Raw genomic sequence first — 21,589 nt, 5'->3', positions numbered from 1 at the left:
TCCTGAATCCATTGTTATTCTCCCAAATCAGCATCTTCTTGCATAATGCTGCTGCCTCTGTAGTTATGCTGGCCAAACTAATGTTTTTCAGCAACTGCTGTTTTTTTGATTCTGTAGTTTGGTTTTCAAACAGTACCTAATTGAAAAATAATCTCTTGGCTTTCATTCCTTCTATGAGTAGCTTCCCAGTAATGAACAGTGTAAGGTAAAAAAGCTGTACTTCAAGCAGTGTGGACCCAGAGCCACATGTGAAACAGAATAATTATGTCCTAAAGTTTGCAATGCAAGATGTTTTTCCTAACCTAAATTACTTGGAGTTCTACTGTACAGTGCTGTAATGGCAACATGACATTTTTCCCTAGTGCTTTTTTTTTGTATCCAAGTTTCTCATTTTTTTGGAGCTGTGACTTTTGCCAGAAAGTAAAAGTCAAACATTTCCTAGTGAAAAAATGGTGACAGTTCTCTCTGTTTTTGCAGAGACATACCTATTCCAGGTATGGAATACTTCACTGATGCTGTATTCCAAACAAAGAAAAATCCTGACTTAAGACATTTGTGTCACTGCAGATTTGCAGGTACACCCTATGGCTCATGCAAGATATTCTCAGGTGGAAGGAGAATCACAAGTATGTGATGGGAAAGCAAAGAAAATTTACACATGGGGAGCATTTTTGGATTATCCTGAGCTCAGAGTAAGTCTGATTTCAATTTTGCTAATACTAAAGTGGGACATTTTCTTGATACTTGTACAGTTGCAAATTCACTGGTTGTTAACTGATGCCAATTCAAACAATTATGGGAGGGATATTTAACTTGTTAAAATTCAACCTGCAACGGACTATGACTTGTTTCCACAGCTAGTGTAGACTGTTCCTCTTGCTTTTAGTGAACTACATGTTAGGAGACTGGTTTCTCTTCTTAATTTTTAATGTAAAAGGGCTTTTTACATTTTAAAATAGCCTCCTAGTAATGTTGGCTAATAATGTCTTAGCAGTTTTTTTGATGGATTGGGGTGGGGTTGTTTTGGTTTGCTGTTTGCATGTTTTTATGTATAGGAACCAGAAAAGGACTGATTTCAGCAGTGATGACTTTAAACCTGAGGTTTAGTGACCAGACGTTCATCCTGGACAAAATACTAATACTTGCTTTTCTCAATTTCTTTGAAAATCCAGTGTTAGAATTGTGCATACATAGAGCTGCAGTGTTCTAAGGTTACCCCAGTCCCCTGTAGGAAAGAAGCTGCCATCCTAGGCTACAGTTGGGGAAAGGGTCAAGAATGGGCATAGCTCCAGCTTTGCATGGATTGGAGAAGGTTGGAGAAAAGGACCTGCCTTCAGAGGATATTGCTATGAGGAAAATTTGGGAAATGCTATGCTGAAGAGCTGGAGGAGAGTCAAGGCAGAGGAGGCTGCTGTTTACCTGCCATGATGAGAAAGGAAATATTACAGAATCACAGAATCATTTAGGTTGGAAAAGACCTCTGAGTCAAACCTTTGACTGATCTCCACCTTGTAAACTAAACCACAGCACTAAGTGCCACATCCAGTCATTTCTTGAATGTTTCCAGGGTTGGTGACACCTCCACTCCCCTGGGCAGCCTGTTCCAATGTTTAACAACCCTTTCCACAAAGAAATTCCTCCCGACATCCAGCCTAAACCTCCCCTGGCACAGTTTGAGGCTATGCCCTCTTATCTTGTTGCTAGCTGCCTGGGAGAAGACTTTACAGGAGAGTGATTCCTTTTGAGAGGACAGACAGGTCTGCCTCAACTGGCCTGACTCAGCACATTTGGAACAAAACATGACCAAGTGCAGAAAGAGGCATTTGTAACGCTTGTTCCAGATCACAAAATAAACAGAGGGAATGTGCAGCTGGCCTGGTAGCAGCAACAGAGCCTAAGCCTTTGCTCTGCATTTGGCACAAAGAGCTGCAGTGCCTGCATAGGAATTAAACATTTTCTTTTCACCAGACCTCTTTGCCACATTCAGAAACACCAGTGATGTGATACTGCAGCTGATCTGAAAAGTGGACAGAATCTGTAAAGATTTTACATTAAGAAAATAGCCAATCCAGTACATACTGATTCTTCTTGGTTTGTATCACCTTGATTATTCCATCTCTAGTAATACAGAAAGCAGGATCCTGAGCAGAACCAATTCAAAGAGAAATGTCTTACTCAGGAATAAAAACCTGCAGATTAACCAAGATCTGTATCACAAACCAACTTAAAACATGTAAAGCAAAATCACCAAATGAAGAACTTAATGTCAAGTTCCTAAGACTTCTACTATGCTGACAGTTTGTGATAGAAAAAGCCACAGATCTTGTTCTCAGAAATTCATTATGCAACATTTTACACAAAAATACAGGATGTTGTTATACAGCCAAGCATCTGGGGTGATTAGCCCTCATTTAAGAAAAAAAATCTCTAGGAAAAGCAGCTATTTACTAGAACTAGGATGAAGGCAGAACAAACTACCAGACTTGTGCAATTTGATCAAGCTGAATGCTAGGAAGCATTCTTTTACCATAAAACAAATCAAACAGAAATACTTATCTTCATTCTAAGAGATGCTGAGTACAAAGCTACTAGTAATTTCCCACAAAAAAGCTCAGACTGGTATCTTTAGAGAGAGAGAGAGGACTAAAATTACCTGAACTATTCAGGAATGTTTCCACAGTACCAAAAAAAAGGAATTCAGGGAAGCCACACAGGAGTATGTCATGAGAGATGTGCTCAATACGGAACAAAGGGGCACTCAAACCTACATTGCAATGACAGCTGTGAGGCCAGGAGGAAGATACAGCCAAACCAAGAGCAGAGTGAAAACACCAGAGATACATGTATTTTGTTTTATCCATGCTGATCCATACATATTAACTGATGGGCTCTCTTCCTTGGTTGCAAAGCTATCCTCCCACTACCTATAGACACTTCAATGCTCCATCTCAACACACAGTTAAATAATTTCTGCTAAAGCTTTTCCTGACAGTTTTCTTGCATTCAAATATACATGCTCATTCTTCCAACTTTGAGGCATCACCACTGTTTGCAGGAAGCCTGCTCCTTGCACTAAAGAGAACTACTTAGCTGATTTATAGGGCATTTACGCTAACTGCTTTTGGGAACAAACACAGCAGTCTTTTTTCTATTTCCTTTCCTTGGCAAAGAATCAGAACTGTCAGAAATATCCATTAGCACAGTATTTCTCCAAGAATTCTGTCATACTGCTGCTATTACAGGAAAGACAAGAAAAGCAATCTCAGACAAGGACATATGACTTGGCAGACAAGTGAAAAAGAGATATCAGCCTAATATTGCAAGAAGAAACTTAGCTACTGCCAGCAAGCTGACAGCTACAGTTCATGTACATCTGCTGTTTCCCTGGAACAGCATTTTGCAGAAGTGTGAAGTCAGACACTTTGCAATTCTAGCAAGTTAAGACATTAAAGAAAAAAACTCAGCACTCTGAATCCATATTAAAATAACCAAACTTTAATATGTTTTTTTCCAAGATCTAATATACAAATACAACGGTAATAATGTACTCTTCTTTTGTAAGCTTGGATGAAATATATTGAAGTCCACTTTCCGCATGTTATATAAATAACCATCTAAAGCAACCTAGAAAAGAAGAAAAAGGCTTAATACGCATGATGCACACAAATAATTAGGCATTAAGTTTAAAAAGCAATATGAGAAACCAAATGAGAAACTGCAAAAAAGGCTTGACAGTTTGCCTTTGCTATTAAATGGTAATGTAATCATCACATTCCAAGCATATAAAAAAGTCAAGTTTTGTGGAGAGAAGCGTTATCTTTAAGTAGACCAAACACCAAATTATGAAAATAGACAGGATCTGGGGCTTTTACATTAGAACACCAGTCTATGAATAAAGATATCTTGGGTGGAATGATGTAGTTAAAAGAGAAAGATTAGAAGTGTTGATCAAAACTGTAAGGTTCTACAGTCAGGCACACATTATGATTTCTATGAGTTTTAGGTATTACATCCTCCCAAAATAAGACAGGCGAAGTGGTAGTTCCCCATGCTTAATTTGAATACTCTTCACAAATGCATCAGAACAGTTATAAGTCCATCACTTAAAGAGTGATATCACACCCACCGTACAGAAAAAAGCAGGATACGCCTTCACAGGAACTTTCTTACTGAAAGATCTAGCCTAAAAGTAAATGGGGTAAGGTGGGAGGGAAAAACAAAACACAAAAAAAAGTACTTATCAGAAAAATTTAACATTTCTGATTAAACATCAAGTACTATATATAATGCTTAGAGGCAACACACTGTATTACCAGCGTTATCCCTTTTTATTTTGACATCCTGAAACTGTAACATTTCATTCCATGAAAGCTGTGTACAAAAGTAGTTACACCAAAGTATGTAATACTGGCAGAGGCTTGCAAAAATACTTACAGATTTGACAGACCTCAAGACTACATACTGTAAACCAAGGTAAATTAGTATGCCTTGTTCCAACAAGGTCCTAAGTTGCATCTGGTTTAGTAAATAGAGTTTAACTTTTTTTTTTCCCCTAATAGACAGAAATGATGGAAGAACAGAAATATATTTTTCTGAGTGCATCTTTTTGGTTCAATGTTGCCATCAGTCCCAGGAGTCCATCTGTAAATGCTTTGGTTATGTATCTGAGACATTGAAATGATCTCAGTTCCTCAGTATCCACATATAAAAATCTGAAGCATGGCTGTATCAAATCTGCAGTTTAAACTCATATTCAAGTCAGTACATCTAACAGAGCTGAACAAGTCTTCCTGTAATGCTTGTCTATAAAAACAAAATCCCTTCTTGTTTTGCCTTTTCTTAAAGGCTAAAACAAGCTAACTCTCTATAAATACTGATAAGAGTGTGTGAGTTTGTAAAGTTTAGTTTTTCATGGGCCTTTCCAGACAACTGAGAAAATGAGCCTGAAACTTTAGGAGCAAAAAATTATCAATCTTTTCAGAAGAGAAATTATTTTAAAATGTTCAGATATAATAACACCTGTGTGTGTATATCTATTTCTAAAATAGAAAAATGTTCTTCCCTGATCTAATGCTCTGCCCTTCTATTATTAATTGCAAGATGAGAAAATAAAGTAGTCTTGTTTGACCTTCTCAACCTAGAATGGGTCACATGTAATTCAGAAAGCATTTTATCTCCCTTGATAAACTGAATCCCATAACGACGTAGGACAACAGAGACAAATGCAAAAAGGGAGACCCTTTTTCACCAGAGGAATTGGGGAAGGGGTGCTGAAGAGAAAGAGGGAAAATGTGCAAATGTATTTGTAGGCTTTCAAAGGGAACACTTTGGGAGACTGACAGAGCATTTCATTATATGCTTTTATGCTGATAAAACACACAATTCCTAAGGAAAACTGCAATCTTCATTATCATATTTTGCCACCTGCTGGTCAGCAGCTGCAGTGTCAGGAAGACCTGACCATACTCCAGAAACTTTCTTCTCAATATTAATGGCCACACTACTACAATATGCTTCATGGCTGAGACTCCATTCAGCATTTCAGATTTAGGTGTCTTCTGGCTGTGAAATGGGGGTGGTAATTGTTACCCTCATCCTCTAAAATACATGGCTTGTGTAACAAAAGCTGAGATAGCTGAAACCTCTCTGCAGGTTTGAACATTACCCTACCCTGTAATCCCAACTAAAACAAAGGATAAGTGGCTGTGAAGATCCTCAGGCAAAACAAAATGGTGATTTTATACAGCAGAACAGATGCATTTAAAGGCACCAGCCCATTAGATTTACCTAAGGTCCTGAAATACCCAGCAAATGCTGCTAGCAAAGGCCCATTTCATCCATTAGGCAGAAAGTATCCTTGTCCTTGCATTAACAGAGACCATCTGATTATGAAGGAGGCCAATATTCTGTTACTGCTGCCAGCTATGGCCAGTTCAATTGGTTTGAACACTCTACAGTTCCTGCACTGTCAACAATTCACTGATGATGGGAGACTAGAAGCAAATATTCAGAAAGGCATATTTTAAAAATTTTAATTAAGGTGATAGAACCCACCCATTAAAAAACATACAAAGGGGAAAGAAAATGGGAGGAGTGCCAGGATCAACATTCAGTTGAATAAAATGCTAATGCTGCCCTAATCTGGTTTCTTTGTATTTACACTTTTCTCTTTAGTCTCCAATTACATGACAACATTGCATACTTTCCACAGGACCCTCCCAGTGCATAACATGGGCAGGGCTCTAGGAATGAAGTGGGAAGAAAGGAGGCCAGTTCTCTTCAGAAGTTGGTACACTCATGTTGGGAACCAGGGGACCAAAGCACTATGAATTATCAAATTACCTGACAGGTTCTGAAGAACCAAATTCTCTTCCTGCTTCTATCCCAAAGTTTTCATACAATACCAGCAACCAAATTTAAATACGTGGACCATAAATACACATTACTCACTGCCCTGATATGAGGCATTTTAGGCCATGCACTTGGCATTTTTCTTAGCCAAACGGCGATGGGTTTTATACACTGTACATTATGGGTTGAAGGGTGGAGAATTAAAAAAATTATTTCAGCTTGAACAAAGATAATTGACAGTTTTGGTGTTGTACTTTGTCTCTGTTCCCTGCTTCTAAATGGAATAAACAGTTTTCTTGGGCATGTGACTACAAAAACAGAGACATCAGGTTAAACAAGATGAACAGGAATGCCTTAAATGTGAATTATAATTAGTGTATGAAAAATAAAGCCAAAGGGTACAAAGAATCATAGAATGGTTTGGGTTGGAAGGGATCATCTGGTTCCAACCCCAGCCATGGGCAGGGACACTAGACCAGGCTGCTCAAATCCCCATCCAGCCTGCCCTTGGACGCTTTCAGGGATGGGGCATCCACAGTTTCTCCGGGCAATCTGTACCAGTGTCTCATCACCCCCACAGTAAAAAATTTCTTCCTAACACCTAATCTAAACCTGCTGTCATTCAGTTTAAAGCCACCTCCCCTTGTCCTTAATGCCCTCATAAAAAGTGCTTCTCTGGCTTTCTTGCAGGCTCCCTTTAGGTACTGAAGGGCTGTTATAACATATATACATTATTAACATAAAACAAAAACATTAATCATCTCAGTAGGCACTGACTGAACAAACCAGGGATGCCAAATTTGACTTTCAGAAAAAAGATAAGGGCTCTCCTATTTCAATTGCATAAGACACTGTGATCACAGGTAATGCTGTAATTGAGGATTGTTTTAATGGTGCAAATGCAGAGATAAATTTGGCATTTCTTTACTCTGAAGTGGCCTCTTTCTAGACTACCTAGACTGGAACCACTGGGTGCAATACTCAAAGTGTACATGTACTTGTAGACCTAAGAAACTCTTTCGTAGCACTTTGGTTTCCAGCTAGAGGAAGACAAAGCATTGCCAATAAAACATTCTTCTGCTTTTGTACTGTGCACTAGGCAAGCATCTCATAATGCAGCTAGAATAAAAGCATGAAATAAAAAATTGAGTAGGACTCTGCAGTTCTTCAGGGCCCATCATCCACTGTTCCAACCAAACAGACTTTGTAATTGACTCGGCTGCATGCCAGAAAAGAAATAAACAGAAAGCACCTTTCTCAACATAGCTTTGGGCATGGCTGGTCATGTCAGGGAATGAATCCCCCCTCCCACACACACGAACCAGCAGTTAAAGACAACATGCTCTGTTTTCCTGGCAGCCATTCCATGGTGAAATCCATATGCAGATGTTCTTTCTATGGTGCTCATCCCATGCTGGCATATAGCTGCATTTATAAAACTCTACTTCGTTTCTCTTCCAGTAATAATTCTTTTAGACGGCATTTATATATATGAAATTGGACCTGGCTGTGAGTAAACTGTCTCCTGTACATAAAGATAATATTCATACAGAAGTAGTTGTAATATTTGAATCTTTAATGTGGTAGGATTTTTTTAATGTAAACCCTCAAAATAAAAAAGGGCAAAATATTTGAAATTAAGTATGCAGCTTTAAGTCTTCTAACAACAAATGCTTTGTGAAGACTAGCATCAGTTATGTTTATTTAGATAAATAAAAGGAAAGGAATCTCACATGTTCTAGATGAATATGGGCCTGGCTGGCGATGTCATAAATTACATCTCTCACATTTTTCTCTTGCTTGCCTCTTATGAAATCCTCTTGTGAAACTCCATGCTAGACACAGGAAGGAAAACCAAAATCAAAAAAGAGAAAAAACCCTCTAAAAATATCAAGTTTCCATTTTTGCTTCTCAAAAACCTGTCCCAGCAATGAAGCTAAGGACTAAAGACTAAAACAGCCTAAGTGTTCTACCATTGCTCTCTCATTTTTAATTCCCTTTCTTTTGGTCAGTCACTTGAAAAAAACATCAAGAAAACAAAGAGAACAGTTGGTACAGACTCTCTGCACAAGTTTGTTTCCTAAAATTTTGTGGTCAGTAAGATAAAGTCAGATTTCAAAGTCTGGAGGATTTAGATCAGTTTAGATACCCGGTTTTTAAAACCATAATCCAAGAATCAACATTCAGCAGACGAAAGCCAGTAACAGCTACCACAGAAGCCACGCCGGCTTTTCAGTCTTGGGATTGGTATGCACATCCCAGGCTCACAAAAAACCAACAACCAACAAACTAACCAACAAAACATCAAACAAAGCCGTCTCCAAAAACCAACCAACCAACCAGCCCCAGAACCACCAGAAAAGAGCCAAAAAGCCAACTCCAAACTTATTCTCCAACTACAGTGACCAATGTTAAGACCGGATATGGCATATGCAGAATTGCACCAGTTGCCCATTCCTCTCAACCACACTGAGGCATGTGAGAGCTGCATGAAGGCGGGCAGAAAGGATTCACAGGAGGTACAGACTCAGGAGAACTCCACAGTTCTTGCCAGCAGCTGAAATGCTTACAAGATTGTCTGCACAGAAAGGATACAAGCTATTTTTACAGTTTCACTGCAGAACACCTTCCATGGCAAGGAATGACTGAATTTTCAGGCTATGTTTGAAAAGCGAAAATTTGGAAGGGCTCCCATAACATGCAGTCCCAGAAGGGCTGAAAGGAGTGTGTAATTCCTTTCTGTGGTCTTATAACCCTCACCTATATTAGTATCTTTAGGATCTGACCCATATTAGTACCTTACAATCATTTAATCATTTTTTGCAGCTACCTACATTACTAGACTTCCAATCCAAATTTTTAACTGTATTGAAGTTATATTCAGAAAATACTAACACAACCACCTTAGGCATCACCATAATTGCATAAATTTTGGTTAAGCTGAAAAAGAACACCATTAGCATTTAAAAATAAAGACTGGAAATGAAGGAGTAGCAGCTGAGATGTCTAAACCATGGAACATTAATGAAAAATTCTGAGCTTTAATCTCATTTTACCTAAACTGAAAGATCTGCTAAATTCCAGTGCAAATTTGATGTACAGTTTAAATTGGAGGGCTATACCATCTCCTAGAAATGTATGGAATATAGCCTATAACTGTAAAATGTGGAACAGGAAAAACCCACAAACCACCAGCACATTATGAAAAAGTAATAAAGAGAAGCACAAGAAGATTGTTTAAAGTAAAATGTCTCAGAGTGCTTCCTTTATGGCGATAGGAAAAAAAAAAAAAAAGGACAAAACCCATACCCAACCCCGAAACACAAACCCCCAGGACCCATTCTGTACATGCATTTTTATACATTATTGGAAAAATTCCTGTAACCTAATATATTAATACATTTAATAATAACAAACAAACCCCTAAGGAAAATCTAGAATTTCTTGAAGTTTCTTGAAGATCACTCCTCTCACTTCCCAAAAGATATAAAGCCGTGACAATTAGCAGGCCACAGCAGAATGAGTAAAAATAAAGAAAAAGCATACCACTTATTTCTGGCATAATAAATTATGCTGTCATACCTAGCCTTGAGAAACAGAGATAGAAAAACTACACTGTTCAATTCCAGACTATTTGCTTCTCTTACCAACATACAAATGTCCATGGGAAGAAAGACCTTTTGTCTTGTACAGTGATAAGGAGTTGCTCTTAAACAGGTAACTATGCCTTGTGCTTTCCCAATGTGACTGGCTGCATGGTCAGCATGGATGTCCCTCACACCTAAAATTGCAGAAACAATATGTTTAGAAAGAAACATGCAGTCAGGCCTGTTGAGGGATATGGTCTTCTCTGATGTGTATCACAGTCATACTTTAAGAAAGCTACATTCATTGGTCCATGATAGAATGGTCCATGTGCATAAACTGCCTTGAGATCTCAACTCAGAGGTGCAAAACAGCAGGAAAATTCATTCATTTCCATATTCAGGAGCAAGATGCCACTTGCTGCAGTATCTGCAGAGGCTACACTAAGCAGAGCAACACCTATTCAGATACAACACACTGGTACACAAACTCATTTCATATCCTCTCCCAGGATAACAGTATTCCAAGAACTGCTTTTCCTGCCACTAAAAGTCATTCAAGTGTGAGATTCCTGACAAGTATTAATGCTTACAGTGTGGTTTCATGATTAGCTGCAGCTGATATATCAGTGTAGTGAAGTCAAAGAGAAATGATCCTATGCTTCACCCCCCAAACCCATATCTCTGCCCCCTCCCTTGTGCTGTCAGGAGCAATGAGGCAAACTGAATCAGATCAACAAAACAACAGAAAACAAATGTTAGTTACTGCACAGTCACATAAACTGTGAGAACTGAAAGAGGGAGGTGAGTGGGGCAGAGCGGCACCATTGCTCTTCATGGCAAGACCATACAAGCTTGGCTTAGACTGATTATAAAGCTGAGCTGGGATAAAATGAAAATTTGAATTAAAATTTATAAAAACTCTTAACAGAAGTAGCATTCTACAAAGAAAGCAATGAGGATACAGCAATTGCAGATCAATGAGCCTAACTGACATCTGGAAATAACACTGGGGGTACCAGATTCACTGCAGAAGCCTGTCTGGGTCTTTAGTGGGTCTCAGAATCCTCTGTGAAAGAGTGACTATACCCACACTACAGGGACTGATTTTAGCAATGCCAGCAGAAAGCAAAGTGTGGCTTGGAGGAATCAAGGGATATTACTTACTAACTAATTACTCTCTAACTAATTACTTAAGTAATTAGTTAGAGAGCACAAATATTAGTATTTTTAAATGACAGGAGCTGAGAGGAAGTACCAGGACTTCGGATGACAGGAGTACCAGCCAAAATGAGCTTGACAAAAGAAATAACCTGAAATCAGCAAGAATACAACAGCACTCATACTGGGAGAGTACGCACTGGGAGAGAGACAACAGGAGACTGGTCAGGAATAAGGAGTCTAAAAAGCACAAGAAATTTAGCAAACATGACCTGAATGAAACCAGGTCCACCTAGTCTAGAAAACACTGCTGATGAGCAACACCAAGAAAGGGGCTGTATTTGATTAGTTTCTCAATTTCTGGGGAAAAATAAATAACAAAAGTTAGCTGTTTAATATGCAGTGAAGGAGACTTTTGCTTAGATATTTTGTTACATTTGTATATTTAAGAGAAGTTAAATTTGAAAATAGGAGACTTAGACTATCCAGACTCTCCATACAGATTTTCAAAAACAGTTTTATCTGATTTGTACGAGGAGTGAGTGATCCAAGCATGACTGAACTTATTCAGGATTTCTCAGAATGGAAGACACTGGCATTTCTCATGGCCTACATTTCTTCAATAAAAGATTCAGAAAGACATTTGCAACATTTCACTGATTTCCTACTGAGGAAGCAAACACTAGATGTTAAGAAATAAGTTCCTCAATTCTTTCAAAGAAGAATGTACTCACCATCTCTCTCTTTTTACTTCTCTTTTTTTTAACTTTTAACATCAGTATTTGCCTTTCATCAGATTAGTCTGACAAGCAAGAGGAAAATATTGCTACTACAATACTAAACACTAAGTAATAATAATAATAATATTTTTCACCTTTTTTTTACATCCAAGCTCATACTGGGAATATTTCCATAATGCAACAGATACCTAAATGAAAATTACCCTTTTCTTCACTACAAATGAACAGTTCTTTCCCAATCTGTGGTTCTTACATTAGACCTGACACAGACAGTAGCTCTTAATCACAGGGATCATCTATCTTGCATTTTTTTCTAGCTCTTCAATTATCGATAGTTAACCTGCTTATAGGAAGAGGAAAGGATTCAAACCCAAATTTACAACATCACCAAAGGAAGTTTATAGGTTGGGAAGTTGGCTGTTTCAAGATAACCAGTGTCCATCACTGCAATACAGAACAACAGCTGCAGGGTACCTACAGCACTTTGTATTCTGATAAGCAGGAATAATTGAAATACAGTGAAGAGCTGAATTTTCCACATGCTGTAGGAGGAGCAAGAACAGAGGAAACCAAGCAACAAAGAACAGTAGGAAACTGCACTTCAATGAGCTCTGCCCTGAGCAGCTTCCAAGGAAAGTAGAGTACTAGGACAGCTGCAGTACAATTCCACATTTATAGTTCATCTCCAAAAGATATCTGAAATTCTACCTAGGACAACTTTTACTGAAATTAAACTCCAGTAGGAAAAGAAAAGGCTTTTTGAAATATCAGTAAATATTGTACTTGCACTAATGAGTCATCAGCAAAACCGAGAAAGGGGAAAACACCTACCCAGTGTTTCCAAGGTGAGGTACAAGAGAGCACTCTGAGTGTTCTCAGCGTATGTTTCCAGCTCCTGGATGTTACGGTACGGCCGATCATCCAAATTCTTCTCCTGGAACATAAACACGGACCTTCAGTAGAATGCAAACATAACTGCTGTTTGTACAGGCTTATTACTCCAGTCATGTCAATCCAATGCACCACCAAAAGCAAAAAAGGACAAAATTGAGAGAAAGAGTATAAACTCAGATAGAAGCAGTCATTAAAGCTTATAGCAAGCCTAACAAATAACTATGCTCAACTGTGGCCAAGGAGCAAATACAACTTTCTGCAATAATATGAAATCAGAATTCTCCATAAAAAAGGAAACAGCAAAACCAAAACATTATAGGGTATTCTTACATTACAGGGTTGTCAATATTTAATTTGCATCTGAAGCAGAGAGAAATTTAGATAAACAGGACTGTATTTTCTAAAAACATAAAATAAATCTATGAAATGCACAGAAGTGTTAAAGTCATGTAAAAAACCATAGATGCATAGAATCATAGAGTGGTTTGGGTTGGAAGGGATTTTAAAGATCATCCAGCTCCAAGTTCTCTGCCATGGACATGGAAAGCTTCTACCAGACCAGGTCGCTCAGAAGTCCACCCAATCCCTGAACACCTCATTAAAAGCCCACAACCTCTCTGGACAACCTGTTCCACTGTCTCACCATCCCCACAGTAAAAAACTTCTTTCTCAAATCTAGTCTAAACCTACCCTTCTTCATCTCAAGGCTATTCTCCCTTGTCCTATCGCTACATTCCCTTATCAAAAGTCCCTCTCCAGCTCTTGTAAGCCCCTTCCAGGTACTGGAAGGCGCTCTAAGGTCTCCCCAGAGACTTCTCTTCCCCAGAATCAACAGCACCAAATCTCTCAGCCTGAACAACTTAGTGGTGCTAACAAATAATACATCCAAAATAATAAAATACACCCAGAACTGTAACATCCTCCAGCACTCCTCCTGTCCTAGCGGTTTCTATGCTTGAAACATACCACTCTAAAGAGTAAAAAAGTCTTAACATCAAGAAAGTCTGAAGTCTTTCATAGCAATGACCTTCTGCAAGTAACTGACCATCAATTTGCTCAATTTATAGCTTCATGAGACACTTACTTTAGCAGCAAAACTAGCTTAGGAGATTCCTGCACTCTGCTTTTCATTCTTGTCCTTGTGTCAGAGTTTGTAGCAACATCACTGTACCAGTGATGTTCTTAACCTTGTTCTTCCCAAGAAAAAAGGTGGCTAATTTAAACTTCATGTGATTTGAATGCTCCAGTTAACACCACTGCTTAGAAAAAACTCCACAGCCATGATAAGGAGTAGCATGAAAGTGTGGCAGAAGGGTTCAGATAGGTCATTTAAATTTTGAGATTTTATATCCACATGAATTCACAAACTACATCCATTTAAGACAAAAAATAAACGAAGGATTCTATTAGCCATTTTTGCAGAAAGAACAGAAACTATGAAGAGTAGCATCAAGGAAGAATTTTCAAAAATGTAGCAGTATAATTTTTAAAGAGAAATACTACTGTCTGGAAAATTACATAAGCTTTTTTTTACATGCAAACCTATAAAAATAAGGAAAAGAAAACCCAAAATATGACTAAAGCCAGAATCAGACTCTGAAGGGTAAATACTTACTCTTTCATCTATGATCTTCATGAACCACATTTTAGTCAAGTTATGCCTCTTGACAGCCTGAAAATTAAAAAAATAAAACCTCCTCATCAATGTATACAAAGTGATGGTAGTACTGCATTCTGAAGGCTGAAATACATTTTAGGTATTTAATACAAGACTTGTATTCACTGGGTTAAATCAAAGTGGCAAGTCAGCAGAAAATGAGAATCTTTTTCAAATACAAAAATTTTCAACTGGCACTTACAGCAAGTTGCTGCACACAGAAAATGAAATACGAGACATCATGCCAGCAAACTAAAAGTATTTCTTTAAAAATGTTTATGAAATTAATTTATTCTTGGAGTCATATGTTCCCACAAAATATTTGCAGATAACGATGTTCACTTTCCAAAAAGAACAGAGTTTCCTCCAGAGCCTAGCAATAAAAATATTTCCTCTGTAAATTCTCAAGACAATGTCAGCACAACATACCAACATGTACTGTAAAGACAGAATGCTAACAAAGCAATACAATTAATATTATGGGTTTGTTTAAAGAAATATTGCACAGCATCTCATATTCACGCATTCTTCTTTTGGTTCTTGTCTTATATTTGACTTCCTTCCTGCGCCACTTCATTCTATCAACTTACCTTCAATTCTCTTAATTCCACACTTTGAATTTTTCAGAACATGTTTTCAGAAAGGCTACAATCACATGTGACAACATCTATAAACAAAATTTACGGAGCAGATTTCTCACGGTTTAGTCCTCATTGCTCACTTTCAACTTCTTCTTTACATCCATCATATTAGTAAATATTTTTCAAAGTTTTACAAGACCAGATCTTCTAGATTCTATATATTCTGCTTGAGACAGTACTTGGTATATGAAAAGGAAAATTTTAAGTTATAACTACAAATATTGGTTTTTAGTCTCACTTGTTCACGTCACATATCATTTTGTAAATTAAATCCTTGGAATACTAACAGGTCAAGACTTAAAGGACCAAACTCAACTATGCTAAATTACCCAATTTGTATGTTACACCCATTACTTCATTCAAACACATGGGTCCTCATGTCTCAGATGTTTGAAAAATTGGCTTCTTCCACAGAAATGAACAGAGAATTAAGTCTCACTTTTCATACGTTCAAAATAGACAGAAAAGATCACGCATCATGCTGTGTAAGTTTATATTAAAGTCACCAAGAGCTGAGCTATTAATAATTCTAGAAATACTACCTAAGGCTACTTGTCTACTTTACTAGTGTATAAAAATTTGGAACCTACATGCAAGTATTCTGGGATATATAAAACTCCAGGAACACGTTTAAGCATCATAACTTGAATTTATTCTGGAAAATCACACTGTCCTCATATAAACTTAACAGCAACAAAGGAATATACATAGAATATGCTGTGCAAAGACACGTTAATTCTATTAACAGCTCTGCAATACTTGTGAGCTCAGGTGTCTTTCCAAATCCTTTTTTCTAAGAATTGCAATGACATTCTTGGATATTTGTGAAGTCATGGGCTTCAAATAGGTCACTCTTGGGGTATTTGCTGAAATATGGAAATAAAATCCCATCTTGACTGCAAAAGTTACCAAGTCACATCGAATTGTTAGTTCACTCCAGTGCTCTGCAGTGCTTAGAGCTATCAGACCTCCTAAAAATACTTTCTGAATTATTTTTCATCATCTTATTTTGCAAGCAGTTTTGTTTGGAATGTATTATATTGGTCTTCCTTTATAAGAATCATACCTGAGGTGAAATCTCACCAAAGACCATTCTTCTTCCACTTCAAAACCAATTTTCTGTTTTGTGAGAAGGGAGTATGTCTGGCAGTCTTAGCAACTGGAGAGGGTTGCAATTGGTACCCCAGAATCAGAATAACTTCTATCTGAATACTTACTAGTTTTGGCTGGGATAGAGTTAATTTTCTTCACAGCAACTTTTATGGTGCTGTGTTCTGGATCTGTGCTGGAAACAGTGTTGTTGGTTAGAACAGATGCCACACAGCACACACAGCACACTGACATTACTTCCCACAGTAATATTAAAGCAGATTTTAGGACAAGAAAGGTGTATTTTACCCTCCACAGCTCTGTAGCAACGGGCTGATGTGGCGGGTTATCACTGTATATGTCCTCCACAGCGTCCCTCCAGAACTGCATCCGCATCAAACCCGTCGTCTTCTGAGTTATGGAGTCTTTAATCTGGAAAGGATACATCTAGAGTGAAATTCAGTGTCTTTAATAAACTTGGTCTATCTAGGCTCATAAGACAAACACAGGACACAGTCAAACTCAGCAGAGAAAGAACTCAGTTCTGAATTGACATTTATTCCTCATAAAGCTTAGGAACACTGCATAATCTATTTATTCATGGCCCTTGACTGTATAAAAGTTAGCCTTGGCAAAACACCACTGACTACAGAAAGAGTACTTACAAGTGTAACTTAAGAGTATCAAAATTCTTATTTTGAATTTCCAGAGTTCAAATGCAAAATCTTCACCACAACCTGATTTAAAACCCACAGAGATTAAATGCTGGGCAACCCTCACTTTAGCTTGCATCCCTGAAGGAATAAATGCAGCGGTGACAGCAGCGAGGGAGGGCACACCATGGGTTGCCAGAAGCACAGCCTACAGAAGCTGGTCAGGGATTTTGCCTGGTCAGCTCATTTCCCGGATCACTCCTTTCTGGCAAGCACTGCCAACCTTCCTGGTTGCACTGGCAGTTTCTGGGCACCTTGCAAATCGGAGACTGCAGCCACTCCTCTTTCACAACTCTCTAACAACAAACTTCCCTCCTGCAGCCTTTTCATCACCTCGCTTCTGCCAACAAAGGCTTGGTCCTGATTATAGCATCCCATTTTTTGACCAATCTTTTACAGTTAGGATTTAGCTGCACTTTACCCATTAACTGCACGTGAAGCCAGGATTTAGATGCAATCACATAACAGTATCAAGAACCACTGCCTGTTTGTTACAGCTCAATTTTAAAATGGATAAAGAAAAAAGTCATTAAAATTATACACATAAACAAAATAATAGGGCAGGCTGGGTAATTTCCATGGGCCATTCAAAACTGGAGGTTTGTACTGCACTATTTATTCATGGCCCTTGACTGTATAAAAGTTAACCTTGGGCAAAACACCACTGACTACAGAAAGAGTACTTACAAGTACTCTTAAGTAACTCTTAAGTTACTCTTGTAACTTAAGAGTATCAAAATTCTTATTTTGAATTTCCAGAGTTCAAAATGTATTTTAATACCTGCCTGAGCCAGTTCCACATTGAATGCTCTCAAGGCAAAAGCAGAGGTTCGAGATTCCACAGGCAGCAGCAGGGAACACAGAAACCCTTCATAGTCACGCTTCCTATAAAAGAATCAAAATGCACATGTTATTTATAGCTCTAAGTCAATTGGATGTGCTATTCCTTAGCACTGAACTCCTGAAAGAGTCGCAGTAAGTTATAGCTCAAAACTCTGACTTTGCAAAAGTAGCAGCTTTTAGGCTTGTTTTAAAGTAAGACCAACTCCAAGAGAGAGTGTAGGCTGCTTGAACTCTCAGTGCACCTCTGAATTCTACATCTCAAGATATCTGGCTAAAGGCATGGAGCACGGCTGTGGCAGAACTGCAAATAGAATCCAGATGGTCCAACTTGCAGATTTCTGTTCCAAACACGAAACCACATTTCTTTAGAAGACTGTTCTTTGGAGCTTGGCAGAAGAGTGCTTGCTTAACCATTAAGTTTTTGTTTACTGGCAACTTTATTCAAAGCATAAAACCTCAGGGAGTTGGCAGTTTTGCTGCAGGTAACTCCTTGCCAACCCGGAGTGATGTGCCTTCGTTTGGCCACGTGGGTGTGCACAAAATTAAAAACACAGCGCTCAGAACCATGTACTACAACATCACTCCAGCTAACAAAAACACCTGACCACCTCTGAAAAACTAAACTGATTGTTTTGAACAACATTTTTGTGTACTTTTTGATAAGCCTGAAACCTGATTCTTCCTTAGAACAAGATGAACTCCCAAGTTTGGCCTGAAGAGTGGAGAAGCAGGTTGTCCAGGAAAACACATGCACTCATTTTCATTAAGTTTGCTGTTCTTGCAGGTACTCATATTTCTTTTGAATATGATCTTAAAACAGAAAGCCAAACTAAACCCAAAGGTTATTAGGATCGCTACTTTTAGCATCAAACAAAAAGGAAGTGAAGTTTAACAGAGATGCTTAACCCTACAATACACAGCAGCTGAAAACCAGTAAATGCTTTGTTCCACAACTGTTGTCAGACTCCTTTAGACCTCAATGCAAATACAGAAATATCAACAAAAAAAATTTACATTTTTGAGCTGTAGTAGGCTTTAAAGGACGCCTTCATATTACAGAACAGATACATTAAACCTCCCTCAGTTAAGACACTTTTTGAAAAGTATTATCAGCTCAAAACCTAGTATTTTTTCAAGACTAATTGTAGAAATACCAGTATTGTCCACCCTAGACAGAGCTGCATGGTTTACAGCCACATTTTCCCAGTTCCAGTCTGTGTTGTTCACACAACACAGAACCACCTCTACTTTCGGAACGGAAACAAAGAAATACATTACACAAAGTACACAGCAACACAATAGAGAAAATTATCTTCCCTCTGGTAATGCTGTTGACATGGTGGGGTTTTGGTTGCTTTTTTTCAATTATTCCAAGCTTAAAAATTTAGTGCAGCAAATCCATTAAGCCTCAGTAAAATAAAATTGATATTGCTGTAAGATCACGTACCACCCCAACCCTCTTCATGCATTAGTGTTAAGGAATGTAGAAAGGAGGGAATGACCTTAAGTCAGGTATTGAGTTTTTTGATAAATAAGTTGAGGTTTTTCAAAGAAGTATAAACTTATTTATGAACCCACAGACAGAAGAAAAATTAGAAATGGACATAACTGGACTTTCCATATAATGAATTTATAATACAGCTATTGATCCACAAGCTTGTCTTTGAGACCAGGCATCCTTGACAGTAAAAGACATAAAAAATACCTATGAGGAAACCATTTTTTAAGTAAATAGCTTGAAGTGAATTTAGTTGTTTAACAGAAAAAGGAAGACCAAAGAGAAAGGGCAACTTCCATATTGCAAAAACAAATATACATTATTAAAGCACAACTCAGTTGTACTTCCTAATGTGTTGGAGACTCAAATTCTGAACTAGGGAGTTGCTGACACTTGCATAGCCCCAAGTGTTTTATTACTGTTTGAATAATTCCTTCCACTTATTTTTTATAGTTATTATTTCCATGCAATAGTTGAACTACTGGGAACAGCAACTTCAATTAAATAATGCCAAAAGCATAACCACTTTTCATTTTACTATTTTGAATGCTTGTGTATTTTTCTAATTAGTCCTCTTATCATTTAACAAAAATACATATAAAAAAAAGTTTTAATTCAACCATCTCATTGGAACCGAACTATTCTGTTCATAATTGCTTGTTACTGGAAACATTTCACCTGCAGATGTTAACTTTACCTGTGTATTGTCTGTACACACAGCCTCTGGTCTCCTGAGTATCAAGGAAATGAATCCTGGGTAGAATAACTAGGAAAAGAAAGCTGTATTCTGAAAATCATGAAAAATGCAATGTGGCTGTGCATTCTGGCGCATCTGTACGGGTCAGGTTCTTGCTGCTGCACTGAACATTTAAGATTGTCCCATTTCTTTCCCTTAGTTTTCCTACCTCAAACATTACTGCAGACCACACACATCTCTCTGTCTTTTTACAAGCACCAGATTGAAGAAGATAATCCTGTTCCACTCTTTCTATGCACACATGGAAACCTTCTCCCAGCTTTTGTCAATCATCTGGAAAAACAGTATCCAAAGAGAAGTTACCTAGGTCTTCACTAAGAAACTTGTTTAACATCTTACTTTACAAAGAACCGAATTCCTGGGAACTCCAAAGCAGCCAAGGGGCCCTACACATTGTTTGCAGCCCAGAATCCAAGACTGAAAAGTGACCTGGAAGTCTGACTGCACTGTGCTCTTCTTGGAGCATTTTGGGTTTGACAACAAAAAGGATGTTTTGGAAACATAGCCCTCCTCTTGCGTTTATGACAGAGAAGGTACTGAGCTGCTCCAGCTGTCAGATGTCCTCTGCTTTATCCGTTTTTCCAGGGAGCGCTCAGCAAGCATGGCTAGTTCTCAGTAGCCAAGATCTGAAAACAGCCAATGTTTTTAAACATCCACTTCGGTGATTTCGCTCTCCAAAACACCGATACAAGGGAACAAGAACGTTCCGTTCTTCTGAAGAAACGCAGCCACGGAGGGGCGGCAGGAGGGGGAGGGTACTGCCGGGGGAGGCTGCCCAGGACGGCGGTGGAGCGTCCCTGCCTGGACACATTCAACACCCACCTGGACACGTTCCTGTGTAACCTGCTCTAGGTGACCCTGCCTGGGCGGGGGCTGGACTGGATATCTCCAAAGGTCCCTTCCAATACAGACGAATCAGTGATTCTGTGTGCAGGCTGAATCATCCACGCGGCCTAAATATGCGCCGGGTTTCAATGCTCCCGACACGGCGTGGTCCCGCTGCCCACCGCCTCCGGTCACACGGGCTGTTTTCGGGGCCAGAAGAGCCCGAGGCCGCCCTGGGCAATCCCAGCCATCTTTTCCGGGAAGTCGTCAGCGTTCCCCTCAGCTGGGAAGCGCTGCCGAGCCTTCCCAGGCCGGACTCGCCGCCCCGCTCAGCAGAGCGCGCACCCCCCGCGCCTGCAGCCCCCGCGGCGGGCACTCACCGCACCAGCTCGGCGCAGTACTGCACCGCTCCTCCGGCCGCCGGGCCGCTCCAGCCCGCCGCCGCCGCCCTCCCGCCGAGCGCCGGCGGCTGCGCCAGGCGGGGGCCGATCCCACCACGCCGCAGCGCTGCCCGCGCCATGCTGCCCGCCATGGTCCCGGCCCTGCCGCCCCGCCCCGCGCCGCGTACGGGCCGCCGGCGGGGGGCGCACGGGAGCCGGCAGGGGGAGCACGGGCCGCCGGCAGGGGGCGCCCGCGGCCGGGGCGCTGTGTGCGCCCGGCACAGGGCGGCTGAGCCTCAGCGTCCAGCGCCTCCCGAGGCGAATCTCTCCGCTCCTCCGGCACAGTGGCTGCAAAAGGCCCAGCGGAAAAGGACCTCGGGGTGTTGGTCGGTAGCTGGCTGAACATGAGCCAGCGTGTGTCCGGATGCCCAAGAAGGCCAATGGCATCCTGGCATC

The 21,589-nt window shown here is 39.6% G+C and overlaps 1 protein-coding gene across 6 annotated transcripts; it reads right to left on the bottom strand.

Moving 5' to 3' along the window:
* Positions 1–3,470: 3,470 nt before the first annotated feature.
* Positions 3,471–21,273, bottom strand: NDUFAF6 (NADH:ubiquinone oxidoreductase complex assembly factor 6). Of its 6 annotated transcripts, none has more exons than XM_030943677.1 (9): positions 21,134–21,253; positions 17,612–17,715; positions 16,427–16,549; positions 14,346–14,402; positions 12,668–12,770; positions 9,999–10,132; positions 8,085–8,186; positions 4,127–4,183; positions 3,471–3,624 (listed from the first exon to the last, which is right to left on the bottom strand). In XM_030943677.1, exons 2-9 carry the CDS (start codon positions 17,630–17,632, stop codon positions 3,496–3,498), a joined length of 726 nt encoding a protein of 241 aa, XP_030799537.1. In that variant the 5' UTR covers positions 17,633–17,715; positions 21,134–21,253; the 3' UTR covers positions 3,471–3,495. The 6 variants fall into 6 exon arrangements, with proteins under 6 accessions (XP_030799537.1, XP_030799536.1, XP_030799538.1 ...); XM_030943676.1 differs by having other exon boundaries at positions 3,476–3,624; positions 17,616–17,715; positions 21,134–21,273; XM_030943678.1 differs by lacking the exon at positions 21,134–21,253 and adding an exon at positions 20,077–21,078 and having other exon boundaries at positions 3,476–3,624.
* Positions 21,274–21,589: the final 316 nt, after the last annotated feature.

Source organism: Camarhynchus parvulus, chromosome 2 (genome assembly GCF_901933205.1).
Source record: "Camarhynchus parvulus chromosome 2, STF_HiC, whole genome shotgun sequence".
NCBI lineage: Eukaryota > Metazoa > Chordata > Aves > Passeriformes > Thraupidae > Camarhynchus > Camarhynchus parvulus.
Note: the sequence above shows the minus strand (reverse complement) of the source record. Positions and strands in the feature narration are given on the sequence as shown.

Excerpts from the sequence above, each read along its gene's own strand:
- NDUFAF6 (XM_030943676.1), bottom strand. The coding sequence starts at position 21,273 with ATGGCGCGGGCAGCGCTGCGGCGTGGTGGGATCGGCCCCCGCCTGGCG. Across the intron at positions 14,403-16,426 it reads TTGCTACAGAGCTGTGGAGG|GCTGTCAAGAGGCATAACTT; the intron begins GTAAAATACACC and ends TTTAATTTTCAG. Across the intron at positions 12,771-14,345 it reads TGAAGATCATAGATGAAAGA|GAGAAGAATTTGGATGATCG; the intron begins GTAAGTATTTAC and ends TTTATGTTCCAG.